This window comes from Caenorhabditis briggsae (assembly GCF_000004555.2).
Source record: "Caenorhabditis briggsae complete genome, chrII, whole genome shotgun sequence".
NCBI lineage: Eukaryota > Metazoa > Nematoda > Chromadorea > Rhabditida > Rhabditidae > Caenorhabditis > Caenorhabditis briggsae.
In genome coordinates, this window is record NC_013486.2 from 1,096,680 (window position 1) to 1,110,341 (window position 13,662).

The 13,662-nt window shown below is 36.1% G+C and overlaps 1 protein-coding gene across 1 annotated transcript; it reads left to right on the forward strand.

The window, feature by feature from the left end:
- Positions 1–2,581: 2,581 nt before the first annotated feature.
- Positions 2,582–13,583, forward strand: Cbr-pax-3 (the record flags this gene model as incomplete). Its single annotated transcript, XM_045241710.1, has 8 exons — positions 2,582–2,623; positions 3,036–3,133; positions 3,470–3,566; positions 4,701–4,877; positions 6,281–6,341; positions 9,600–9,698; positions 12,767–13,062; positions 13,446–13,583. 8 exons carry the CDS (start codon positions 2,582–2,584, stop codon positions 13,581–13,583), a joined length of 1,008 nt encoding a protein of 335 aa, XP_045091725.1.
- Between the last annotated feature and the right edge of the window lie 79 nt (positions 13,584–13,662).

Sequence of the window (13,662 nt, forward strand, 5' to 3'; positions counted from 1 at the left end):
TTCAAAATATGTAGGTATAGAATGTTCGGCAGCTTGTAACTTTCTCAATACTCAATATTTTTTAATAGTTCAAAGAACAAAATGTAGGTCTTGAACAGATCTACAACATGGTATAAATTTTGGCTTCATCAGAATTTCTAATTTCCCGTTAAGCTAGTTCTTAAAACGTCGGTTTTGAGGAGATGAACAGAATGGTATGAAGTAGTCCAAAAATTGATGAAAAATGTTTTTAAACAGGCTACAAAACTGCTAAATCCTTGACACCAGGTGACAGTGCGTTCCTAATAGGTGCTAAACATCCGTAACCCCAAAATAGTGTCCCTTCCGTTCCCCTGGGGATCTTCCCAGGGGGTCTGACCCATTAACCGGAAGGTTCGGAGACGTTATGGGGACAATGTGAAGGTCCAGAAGTACCGTAACCAACAAATCGCGTTTCCTCAACTTTAAGGGTTTCCAAGTCCCTTGAAAGCCTCCCATCTGGGTCCTTTCACCTTCTTATCTGGTCCAAATCATAAAGAAGGTACATGACATGATGTACCTCGACAAAAAACAAGTTCATCAAAAATCGTGTCACTTTTACGGCAGGCCGACCAATTAGCAAGTCGGTGTCGGGGCCTTTTTGGGACCTCAAGTAGTAGTTTGGACACACTTGAAAATTGTTATCGATGAGGTTGTCACAGTTTTTTATGGTCATTTTTAAGATCGGCATTTTTCAGATAGCAATCTACAGTATCTCCCTTTGCAGTCCAAAAAAAGTGACCCAAGTTACATTTTAATTTGTCAGAGCAGATAGACAGGGTTACAGATAAATCGACGGATTGGTCAAAGGCGGCCTACCAACTTTGAGCTCTAACATCTTTCTTAAGAAACGAGATATATGAGCTCAAAGTTGAAAAACTATTTTCTCCTGAAAATTTTCAGAAATCCCCAGAATCACTTTGACGCCTTCACACTACCAGAAGCGGTCACGACCGGGTCGTGACCCCCTATTATACCGGATGTGGTGAAAAATATTGCGGATGACAAATGATGAGCAATGTGAAGAGAGCAAACACTACAGTATATAGATTTCGAGACAAAAAAAACTGAAAATTTGAAAATCGAAAAACCAAAAACCATAGAATAAAGGACCATGAAATGCTGAAATTCAGAGAATCTGAAAAATCCTAAAAGTTGGAAAAAAAATCCATTTTCTTCAAAAAAAAAAAGAAAAAATAACATAAATTTTTAAAAAAGAAAATTTCAAAAATTAAAAAAAAAAGTTTTTTTTTTGAAAATTTGAACTTTTCGAAAACTTCTAGAGCCTTCTGGAAATTTTCTGAAAATTCTGAAAATCCATATTTTGAATTCCGAAATTTTCTCGAACTTCCTCATACCGTAAAACCTGTAATAGAAGGGCACCCAAACTTTCAACTGTGAGCCAATTTATCTCGGTTTCTATAAGAGATATCAAAAATTTGTCAATTGACGAATCGTTTATTACAATATCACTAATATTTTAACAGTTGACACACTTTTGATATCTTTTACAGCAACCGAGATAATTGAGCTCAAAGTTGGTAGTGTGGAGGCCCTTCTATTACAGGTTTTACTTATCTGGCCCAGAATGTGATTAAATATGATCGAGTCATTTTGGAATTTTCGAAAAAAAAAATTCAAAATTTTTTTTAAATTCTGAGTAATCTCCACAGATTATGAATATTCGAAAAAAAATCAAAATTCGAAATTTTTGGAAATTCAAAACATTTTTATCTCATTCCCAGCATTTTCAGTTTTATCCTCTTTTTTAACAATACTTATCAGAATCTACAGTACCCCTCTATCTTCTCCAAATAACCAAAAAAAAATTTTCGAAAAAAAAACTTTTTTTTGACTCATCATTTTGTCCCAGAAAAAACGAACGAAATTAGTCATTTGGTTTGGTCCTGCTGGCACTGATTTCCCAAAAATTCATTGTTTAAAAAAAGTGATCTTTTTAGTGTAAAAATCTAGACAATTTTTTGAAATCACACATTTTCCAATTACAGTAGTCTAGGATTCTAATTCAGAAAGCTCTCATTCCTCTAATACCAGGCGAACAATTTTTAATTTTTACAATTTTTTTCGAGACTTTGAAAATTTCGAAAACCAAAACAAGTTGAAAAACTATTTTTCAACCTTTTATTCCCAAAATTTCGGGTCTTCTGAACCTCATTAATCTTTATAAACCACCCCGAGGATTTGCGAATTTTCCGAAATTTCGGAAATTTCCCGAAAAATGTTCATTTTCTGATTTTCTGCACACCCGTACACACAATTCCCAATATATCTTCCTTTTCAAGGTGATCATCTCATTCTTCTCTCGCCTCTCTCCCCCTACCGTACCTCGAGACCCTATGCGCAAAAGGTGGGCGGGGCGTCTGCAGAGGCTCCGCCCCCATTTCTCCACAGGTTCGTGTCAAAGGCGTGTCCGTTTCCTAGGCAAGACATCCATAGGAATATCCTTAACGGTTTCTGTTATATTCATAATTCATAATTCTTAGAGATTGCTCAGCTTTAACAAAAGTTTGAAAAAATAATTTTTTTCAAAATTTCTGAAAAAATGACCACGGACTCGATCACATTTAATCACATTCTGGGACAGGTAAGTATGAGAAAAGTCTAGAAAAGTTCCGATTTTAGAGTGCGGGTTTTCAGAATTTCCAGAAAATTTGTTTCTGGAAATGTTCGAAAAATTCTAAATTTCCAAAAAAATTTTTTTTGAAAAGTTTCAACTTTTCAATTTCTCGAATAACTTGTTTCTGGGTAATTCTGGACCGATATTTTCAAAATTTCCAGTTTCCAGGACATCTGGAAATCTGGAAACACAGCAATCCACATTTTCCTCATTTTTGTTTATCCAGATGTCCATATCGCTTTGAAATCGGTAATTTTTAACCTAGAAAGCTGATTTTTTTATGAAAAATGTTTAGAATTTTCAGGAAATTTTGAATTTTTAAAAATCTTTAAAATCTAAGGATTCTTAAAACCCCAAAATCTTTAATTTTCCATTTCAGGGTCGCGTCAATCAACTCGGCGGAGTTTTCATCAACGGCCGCCCACTACCTATCCACGTGCGACATGCTATCATAGCAATGGCAAAGAAGGGAGTCAAGTGAGTGAGATGGCTTAGGTTCCCAATGGTGGCCTAAAAATCCAGATTTGCTATTTCTAGGCCATCTTTTTCCAGTTTAGATCTAGTTTCTAGCTCGTCTAGGAGCTTGGAAATCTTCCTTTGAAGTTTTGGGGTGACAATTTTTTAAGCTGAGCAACAAGTGAATGGGGCCTAGAATTTCTTAATGGTGGCCTAGAAATCCAAATTTGCTATTTCTAGGCCATCATTTTCCAGTTTAGATCTAGTTTCTAGCTCATCTGTGAGCTTTGAAATTTTGATTTGAAATTTTTAAAATGGGATTTTTTAAGGCTGAGCAATCTAGAATTCCATTTCCAGACCCTGTCACATATCGCGTCAACTCAAAGTCTCACATGGAGCTGTGTCGAAAATTCTGAATCGTTACGCTGAAACTGGGTCCATTTCTCCAGGACAGGTAGGTCTCAAAATTTCAAAAAAAAAATTCCCAGAAAACTATCCGAATGAATTTTCGTGGACCTCAAAAATTCAGGTACAGTAACCCGAAAATCGAAAAATGCAAAAAAATTTCCCCGCCAAAAAAAATTGTTCGCCAGGGGACAGACAGGTGTGTTTTTCTCAGCATGGGGTCCTTCGAAAAATGGTGGCGTTTCGGGAAACGAAAAATATCGAAAAATCGACATCAGGTATACTGTAGATGAATCGAAAATTAGATTTTTTTGAAATTTCAAAAAACAAATTTTGGCGGGAAATTCGAAAATATTGGGGCGGTTGCCTAGGATTTTAAAAATGACCTAGTAAATTTATATTGTCTGGTCCTCGGCCCCCGTGCGATTCTTGAGAATTCTGAGCCATTGGATTTTGAGATTTTTTGAAATATTCACGCATTTTTCAAAAGTCATGGGGTTCACTATGGCCTAGAAATACCAAACGGTGGCCTAGATAACCAAAATTTTGGATCCAAGGCCATTTGGAAATTCTAGGCCATAACTCGAAAATTGGGGAAACTGGGAATACACGTTCTGGGTTTCATTGTGGCCTAGAAATCCCTAGTGGCCTAGAAAACTACATGACCTGGAAAACTAACATTTCTCATTCTAGGCCATGGCCTAGAACCCGACAAAATTGCTTTTTCTAGGCCACACTGCTCCAAAAACTCCCTGCCACCTAACTTTTAACTCTGAGCCAATTTATCTCGGTTTTTTTTAAAGATATGAAAAAGTTGCCAACTGATAAATTGTTAAGCATAATATCACAAACATTTTATTAGTTGACCACTAATTGATATCTTTTATAGGAGCCGTGATAATTAAGGTTAAAATGCAAATGCAAAAATGTCAAAAATAAATAAAAACTCCCTAACTTTGAGCTCAGTTATCTCGGCTCCTGTTGAAGATATCAAAACTTTGTCAACTGATAAAATGTTTATCATTACGTCAGAAACATTTTATCAATTGACACATTTTTGATATCTGTTACAGTAACCGAGATAATTGAGCTCAAAACGGGGGGACCCGTCTAAAAGCTCTCAAAATTGTCGGATTCTAGTCCACTAAAATCGAGTAAATCCAAAATTTTTCTTTATTTTCAGATTGGTGGCTCACCGCGAGCCCGTCTTACTGTACATGCTGTCGAGAAGGAGATAATCATTGCTCATGAAGAGAATCCGCATTTGAGTGCCGCGGAGCTACGTGATGTGCTCGTCCAAAAAGACGTGTGTACCAAGGGGAACGCACCTACAGTACCCGCAATTAAGCGGTTAATTGGGGCAAGAGGTAATTAGTTGGGATACTGTAAATTTGAAGATTTTTAAAGGTTTTGAAAACAAATGTTTTTTTTTCGAAATTCAAAAAAGTGTGACAAATTGAAAACAAATAGAAAAGGGGTAGCAATTTTCTGATATCTATGAGATGGAATGTTTGCTTAGTTATATATGACCATGAAAGAGAAGAGAAAAAGGAGTCTGGGAAATTTGGAGAAGTTTGAAAAAGAAATTTGAAATTTTTGCAATTTTTGAAATTTTTCAGAATTTTAGAAAATTTGAATTTTCACAATTTCCTATATCAATTTTCCAAAAATTAACAAAATCCAATTTTTCAGGGCCTTTGTCCTTTTTTCTCATAAATTTCCTTTTTTTTTGTTTTATCAGAAAAAAGGATAGTTCCCGTTTTTCTTATCACCTAATCAATCATTTTTTCACCTTGAAAAAGAAAAAAGAATTGATATCTGTGACGAAAAAAAAAGAAGAGAAAATTTTATAAAAATCTGAAAATTCAAAAAACTTTGAATTTTTGGATTTTTGGGTTTTTGAAAATTCAGAAGCTCTAGATTACTGTAGTTATCAAAAATCAGAAATCCGAAAAAAATGGAAATTTCTGCAAAAATTCAAAATTCAAAATTCCAATTTTCGATCTGGAATGTCTGAAAATGTTGAATTTTTCGACACACAATAACCCATGGGCAACCCTACAGTAACCCTAGCCTACAGTAACCTGCAACATATTTCACAAATTTCATGAAATTCAAGTTCTGGAAATTTCGGATTGTTCGGAATTTTTCTAATTTCAAATTCTGAAAAATCTGAAAATTTAAAAAAAATCCAAAATACAAAAAACAAAAAAAAACTTAATCAAAAAATCTAAGATCTCGAAAAAATCAGATTTTCAAAAATACTGTAAAACCTGTATTAGAAGGGCTCCTTTAATAGAAGGGCCCCTCTAATAAAAGGGCCCTCCGAGAGGGGCTCGAGAAGATGGAAGGACTCCCTCTAATTGAAGGGACCTCGTTTCGAAATCAGAAAATTTCCGTACTTTTTCAGTGGAAAATATTCCGAGAACTCCAAAATTTGATAGGAATTATTCGAAACTTTATTTTTTGATGAAAATCTTGTTAATATTTGGTGAAATTGGCAGATTTTCATGAATTTTTCGATGCTAAATTTTGGAAAAAACTGGCTGAAAAAAATAGAAGGGCCCCCCCCTCTAATTGAAGGGCCCTACGGAGGTACCTTGGAACAATAAAATGGCCGACCCTTCCAATACATGACGGTATAAAAAATCTAAACATCCATATTTTAAAAAAATCCAAAAAATCCCAAAAATCCCAAGAGACCCCCAATTTCCAGGATCTCCACCATCATCCAACAGTTCTCACCATCCGACACCGCAAATCAAAAAAATGGAACGAAAACGACTGAGCTACAGTATTGACAGTATTCTGGGCATTTCGATAGGTTAGTTTATTTTGTTAATTTCCAAAAAAAATGTTTTTCTTTATACAATTTTTTTCAAAACCAAAACTTTTTTTTCGGTTTCCAAAAGTTACCAGTTTTCACACATTTATAATTTGGTTCCGTTTCGCGTCCTCCAGGCATGATTTCCTATTCCAATTTGCCGTTTTTTCGCCTCTCTTTTTTCTGGTTTTCTCCAATTTCCTGTCATATTCCTCCCACAGAAACCAATCCATACTTGTTGCAACTTTTGAAATTAATTCTGGGGGACCTACAATAACCCATAAATTACGGTAGATACAGTAACCTGCAAAATGTTTGAAACAACCCCAAACATTCCGAAATTTCGTGATGTTCAGAAAATTTTGAAATTCCAAAAAGTTACTGTAGGGACCCACCAGTAACCCACTAAAGTAGCTTTCCGGATTACTGTAGATTTCTGAACCCTCTTTGCCCCGCACAAAAAAGCGCAAAAAGATGAAAAGTAGAAGAAGAAAAGGGATTACTGTAGTTCTCTTCTCTTATCAAACACAACGGACGGTCATTAACACTTTTTGATGAAGTATAGTGTCTTCTGAATTCAGACGACGTCGCCCGCAAATTCTTTCATCACCTTCTCTTTGTCAATTTATCAGTAGATAAATGACTATTTGTGTTTGGTTGAAATGTGAAAATGAGAAGGACATGGGAATTTGAGAGATAGTGTGGGAATAGGAGAGACGGAAAAGAAATTGGACAAGGTTTTCGATTTCGCTCTTGCAACGGAAGCATGACTAATTGAGAAGCGTAGCTACAGTAATCTCATCTTTTTAGTAGAATAATCCGAAGTACAGAAAGCTACTGTAGTGGGTTACGATACTTTGACTTGCAGAAATGTTTAGGAATACTGTACCATAGATTACTGTAGTTTTGGTTACGAGAAGACCTACAGTAATCCAGAAAGCTATTGGGATTACTTACTTGTGGGTTCCTGTTAGTGTACTTAAGGATCCTGGTACTTTGGGTCCCTGTACTTTTAAGGGTTACTGTACTGCATTTCTGTTGTGGGTCAAAAAAGACATACAGTAGATACTGAGATGATTTTCGGGTTACTGTACCCCCGATTACTTTAACCGTCTCTGGATTACTTTTTTTTTTAATTCCCAAAATTTCCTTAATTACTGTACTATTTTGTGGGTTACTGTACCTGTTTTTTTCTCTCGACAATTTCCGTTTTACCTATTTTTGGGGGTAGGAGGGTCATGACGACCCCCCGTTGACACTTTTGTTCCTTTGTTTCCGAAATTTCTTGAAAATCTAGAGTAAAATTGATGAGTGTAGCAAAAACTACAGTAATCCGAAAAATTGGAATATTTCAAAAAAATCGAAACATTTCATGATCACTAAACCTATTTATCCTTTTTTTTTCAATTTCGAAAAATTCCAAACAATCTTGAAATAATTTAGAAGTTTCAACATTTCGAATTTTGAAACTTGAAAAAAAATGTAAAAAAATTTTTTGGGGTATTTTTAGTTTCCCAAAGTTTCAGTTTTTCTGGATTACTGTGTGTGTGTGTGTGTGTGTGTGTGTGTGTGTGTGTGTGTTGTAGCAAAAAGTACAGTAATCCAAAAATGCCATAAAATTAGAAAACCTAAATATCGGAAACTGAAAATTTCGAAACTTTTCGATTTTCGGAATATTTTTTAAGAAATCAAGAAAAATTTTTTTTTCAAATTTTTAAAATTTCACCAATTTCAAAAAAATCCTATAGTTCACACTCTGATTTTCTGACTGGATTACTGTGTCTTTTAAAAAAGGATTACTGTAGAAAAAGTTCTCCCAAGACCTCGAAAACTCAACTTTTTATTCCAAATCTCCAGGAAATTACATTTCCTCTCTCCAAATCTGTCAGTTGCTTTTTTTTTGGAAAAAGAACGTGTGAACATTCATTTAACGTCTTCTTCTTCTCCTTTTCCTTACTTTTTCTTCTAAATAGCAATTAAAAAAGATTTGCGCACTTGATATGTCCCCTCCTCCCCATCTATTCAAATAGGAGAATTGAACATATTTTGAATTTCGCGCCCAATTAATTTTCCGGATGATTTGAAGAATACATAGTAAAACTTCGCAGGAGGAGGTCAGATAATGGGATGGATGATCAGAATGCGCGAAAAAAAATACGGTTTTGGGGATTTAGAGATTACTGTAGAAGAATATGGGCATTTGGAATAGAGCCAGCCATCTTGGGTTACTGTGACTAAATTGATTAGGTGTAACTATCCATTAGGCGTGGTGGGATTGGATTACTGTAGTTTCCAACAGATAAGGGATTACTGTACTTTTGTGGACTAGAGCGTCTGGGCCGCCCAGACGATTGGACCATCCAAACCGTCCAACCGCTTAGGCCATCTAGACAGTCTAAAACTATCAGACCCGCGACCTATGCCGTATTTTTGAACTATGGAATTTTCCGATTTTCGGAAATTTAGTGATTTTAGAATTTCACTAATTTTGGAGGTTTTTTTGGGGTTTTGGAAAATTTTGATTTTTAAAAATTGAATTTTCAGTTTCTTCCAAAATTTCGAAATTTGGAATTCCTGCATTTTTGAATTTCCATAATGCTGAAATTTTTACTGTAAAACCTGTATTAGAAGGGCCCCCTCTAATTGAAGGGCTTTTCTATTACAGGGGCCCTTCAATTAGAGTGGGCCCTTCTATTTTTCCGGCCAAAGTTTTCCGAAATTTTGCATCGAAACAAATTTCTATTTGTGGAGTTCCCGAAATATGAAAAAGTACGGAAATTTTCTGATTTCAAACACACATTTGGAAGGTGGGTCATTTTTCACAAAGGGCTCTTCTATTACAGGGGGCCCTTTTATTTTTCCAAGCACCTCTCGGAGGGCTCTTCTATTAGAGAGGCCCTTCTATTAAAGGAGCCCTTCTAATACAGGTTTTACGGTATTTTTGAAAATCTGATTTTTTCGAGATTTTATATTAATGTAGGGTTACCCATGGGTTACTGTGTTTTGAAAAATTCAACACTTTTAGACATTCCAGATCGAAAATTGGAATTTTGAATTTTGAATTTTTGCAGAAATTTCCATTTTTTCGGATTTCTGAAACTTCGAAATTGCTGATTTTTGATAACTACAGTAATCTAGAACTTTTGAATTTTTAAAAACCCAGAAATTCCAAATTTTTCAAAATTTTCAGGAACTTTGATGTTTTCAAATCCCAAAAATTCAAAAATTCAATTTCTGATTTCAAAACGCATTTTAAAGGAGGCTCTTTTTTTCACAGAGAGCCCTTCTATTACGGGGGGCCCTTTTATTTTTCCAAGCCCCTCTCGGAGGGCTCTTCTATTAGAGAGGCTTTTGACGGTATTCTAAAAACGGTATTCCAGATTTTGGAGCCCCTGTTTAAAGTGTTGAAAATTCGTCCCATTTTTTCACCCTCACCCATCTTTCTCTGACCGAAAAAACAGCTGAAAATTTCTGGCTGAAAATGTTCAAAATATTAAAATATTAAAAATAGAAAATGTCGACAGATAACCCCCTACTACGTTAGCACTGACATTTTTCAGACACAGAAAAATTGAAAGGAGCAGGTGAAAAATTTTTGTGACTCGAAAAAAAAAGAGATTTCCTGAAAACTTCTTCCTGAAATTACGTGAAAATAGTTGAAAATTCACTCCCCCCTCTAGGCCTGATATTTTAGAAAATTCTATTCTTACGTAGATTTGGCTAGGTGCAAAAGATTCAAAAATACGAATCAGAAAAAACTTGGAAATATCTGAAAACTCAAAAATCTAAAAAATTCAAAAAAAAATTGAAAAACCAAAATCTAGAAAAAATCTGAAAGTCGGGAATTTGAATCCAGAAACAATTTCGTAAAACCTGTATTAGAAAAGCCCCTCTAATAGAAGAGCCCTCCGAGAGGGACTTGGAAAAATAAAAGGGCCCCCTGTAATAAAAAACAAAAAACTTTAAAATGCGTTTTGAAACCAGAAATTGAATTTTTGAATTTTTGGGATTTGAAAACATCAAAGTTCCTGAAAATTTTGAAAAATTAGGAATTTCTGGGTTTTTGAAAATTCAGAAGTTCTAGATTAATGTAGTTATCAAAAATAAGCAATTTCGAAGTTTCAGAAATCCGAAAAATGGAAATTTCTGCAAAAATTCAAAATTCAAAATTCAAATTTTCGATCTGGAATGTCTAAAAATGTTGAATTTTTCAGAACACAGTAACCCATGGGTAACCCTACATTAATATAAAATCTCGAAAAAATCAGATTTTCAAAAATACCGTAAAACCTGTATTAGAAGGGCTCCTTTAATAGAAGGGCCTCTCTAATAGAAGAGCCCTCCGAGAGGGGCAAAATAGAAGGGTCCTCTGTAATAGATCCCCTGTAATAGAAGGGTCTTCTGTGAAAAAAGACCCCCCCCCCCCCCCCTGAAAAATAGAATGGCCCCCCTCTAATTGAAGGGCCCCTCTAATAGAAGGGTGCTCCGAAGGTACGGCCCTTCTAATACAGGTTTTACGGTAGCTAAAAACCGAAAAAAAAACTCAGATTACTGTACTTTGGATTACTGTAAAATTCTACTGAAAAAAATCTACGAAAATCTGAATATCGGGAAAATACAAAAATTCCGAATGGGAATTTTGAATCGTAAATTTTGGGAATATCTAAATATCTAGAATCCAGAAAAATCCTGAAATACAGAAAACCTGAAAAACCCAACAAAAATCAAAATTTAACAAAAAATTTGAAAATCTAGAGAAATCTCGAAAAGTCAAAAATCAACTTTTTCAAAAATTCGAAAAAAATTTTAATTCACAAAAAGTTCTAAAACACAGGGATCCAGGGGCTAAAAGAACCCGATTTTTCGTTTATTTTTCTAAAATCCTCAATTAATTAATTAATAATTTTCATCTCGTCATATTAGCGCAACGACACCTCATAAAACTTTCTTATAGGGTAATAGATATCCAGGAAAAAAAATATGGGGTCATCCATCAAGATGGCAAATCTCAATGCCCAGGACAATAGGCAAAAAAAGAAGACTACGGGGCGATAAAAAGCAAATTAATAGTGGTAGGGAGGGGGTCCATGGGGGACACAGGAAGGTGTCAAGTTCATAAATTAGAGGAATACCGAAGATTCTTATCGATTAGGACAGAAAAAGAGGAAGAAGACCACCCATACAGGGGAGAGAGAGAGAGAGAGGCGCAACATGATATATTGTAATTGGGGTGTCAGAAGATGGACTACCTGATTGACTCATCACCTATATATTTCTTCCGGCGCCCCATACTACCAAATTCCGTTTTTCCTAGGAATGAGGGAAAGAAATGAGGAAAGGGACCAAATCTCTTGAGCTTGCGGGACTCAGCTACGCGGTAGTGCTAGGATACGGACTGAAATATAGTCGCTCGAAGTTTGGGAAGTTAGAGACGCAGCGCGTCTCGTCGTCTGCGTCTCTAGCTTGCTGGCGATGTAACTTTTAGAAGGCAAACAACTTAATTTTTCGACGTGTTTAGTATAAGCTTGTAGAGCGGAAAAAACCCTGTAAACCTGTCTTAAAATCACTTTTCTAGCTCATCTATGAGTCGAGATACAGACATTCAAAGTTTGGGAGGTTAGAGACGCACTGTGTCTCGTCGTCTGGCGTCTCTAGCCTCCTAAACTTTCAAGCGATGTATCTTGGCTCATAGATGAGCTAGAAACCTGGTTTTTATACCAAAATGGAGCAAATGAGACTTCGCGGTTTTTTGGCAAAGTAGAAAGTTAAAAACTGTGATAGGTTCCCATAAATCAATTTGATTTAGAAGCCCCTAGGGGAGCTAGAACTCCAAATCCAATCAATTTCAGAAGAACCTCAAGACCTGTTATGGTATACAGCCTGAGCTACACGGTTGCCTGCTTTTCTTTCCCTGCAACTTGGCCCATAGGCGAGATACAGCGTTTCAAGTTTTGTCATTTTGTAGCTCTTGAATTTTCCCATCAGACTCATTCGATTTGTTCCAAACATAATAAGTCGGAAAAAACTTATGGGCGTGTTTGTAAATTTTAACGGAAGCCCATCTTATGTGTACACTTTGAGCTCAATTATCTCGGTTCCTAATTAAGATATCAAATATCTGTCAACTGATAAAGTATTAGTGATATTATGATAATTAATTTTACCTGGCAAAACTTATTTGACATCTCTCATAGGAACCGAGATAATTGAGCGCAAAGTGTACGAGCTATACGCTCACAAGATTTTCTACATTTCTGTCCAGTCTTCAATTTTCTAGCTCTTCTGGAAGCCAAGATACATACGTTTGAAGTTTCTAGCGGAAGTTTCAAACTTCTAAAACTACCTCCAACTTTTTCTTGAGTATTTTTGTCCCCCAAAAGTCTGCAAGATTTCAAAACCACCAACTTCCTCCGATTTTTTTTCAGACGACTGCAGTAAATCATCATCGGATGACGAGGACACGAACGACACGTCATCTGCCTCCTCCTCATCGGCCCGCCGAAATCGTACATCATTCTCCGCCGAACAACTTGACGTACTTGAGACATCCTTTCGAGCATCCACCTATCCAGACGCTCAAGCCAAAGAGCACATCGCCAAGGAGACAGGGCTATCGGAGGAAAAAATTATGACATGGTTCTCTAATAGAAGGGCACGGTGCCGAAAGAATATGCCCATTTATCATCAGTACAATACCGCGCACGGGTTTAATGGACCACAGGTGAGCTAATTTTATAATTAGAGAAGAAACATTCGAAATCAAAAAATAGAAATCTAGAGGATCATTTTTGTTCAAGAACCACGTTTCTAGCTCTTCTAGAACTCGAGATATAGCCATCTGAAGTTTAGACGCTCTAGCTGTCTGTGTCTCTCTTGCCGCGCGCGAGAGACGCAGTATGTCTCGTCGTCTGCGTATCTCGTCTCTTAAACTTCAAAGCGCTGTATTTCGACTTCTAGACGCGCTAGAAATGTGATTTTTGTTGCAAAATGTTCCAGAATTTTCTGTCTTTCTCAGAAATAAGGAAATAAGTGGTTTTTAATAAAATTTTGGTGTCAAATTTCCCGATTTTTAACCTCCCAGCCTCTAATTATTTTGATTCTCAGACATATCCTGCACTTCTCCCATCTCCAATGATGTTTCTCCCCGGATACGGTACTTCTCCGCAGCTGAACCCTCTATTCTTCCAGAACATTCTTCAAACCAGTCCCTCTTCAACCCAATCCTCACCCCCATCGAGCTAGAATGGTCCCTAGGAATCCACTCTCTCATTTTTTGACTTGTATTTTACTTCAACGGGTTTCCTCAACTTTTTTGTTGGCT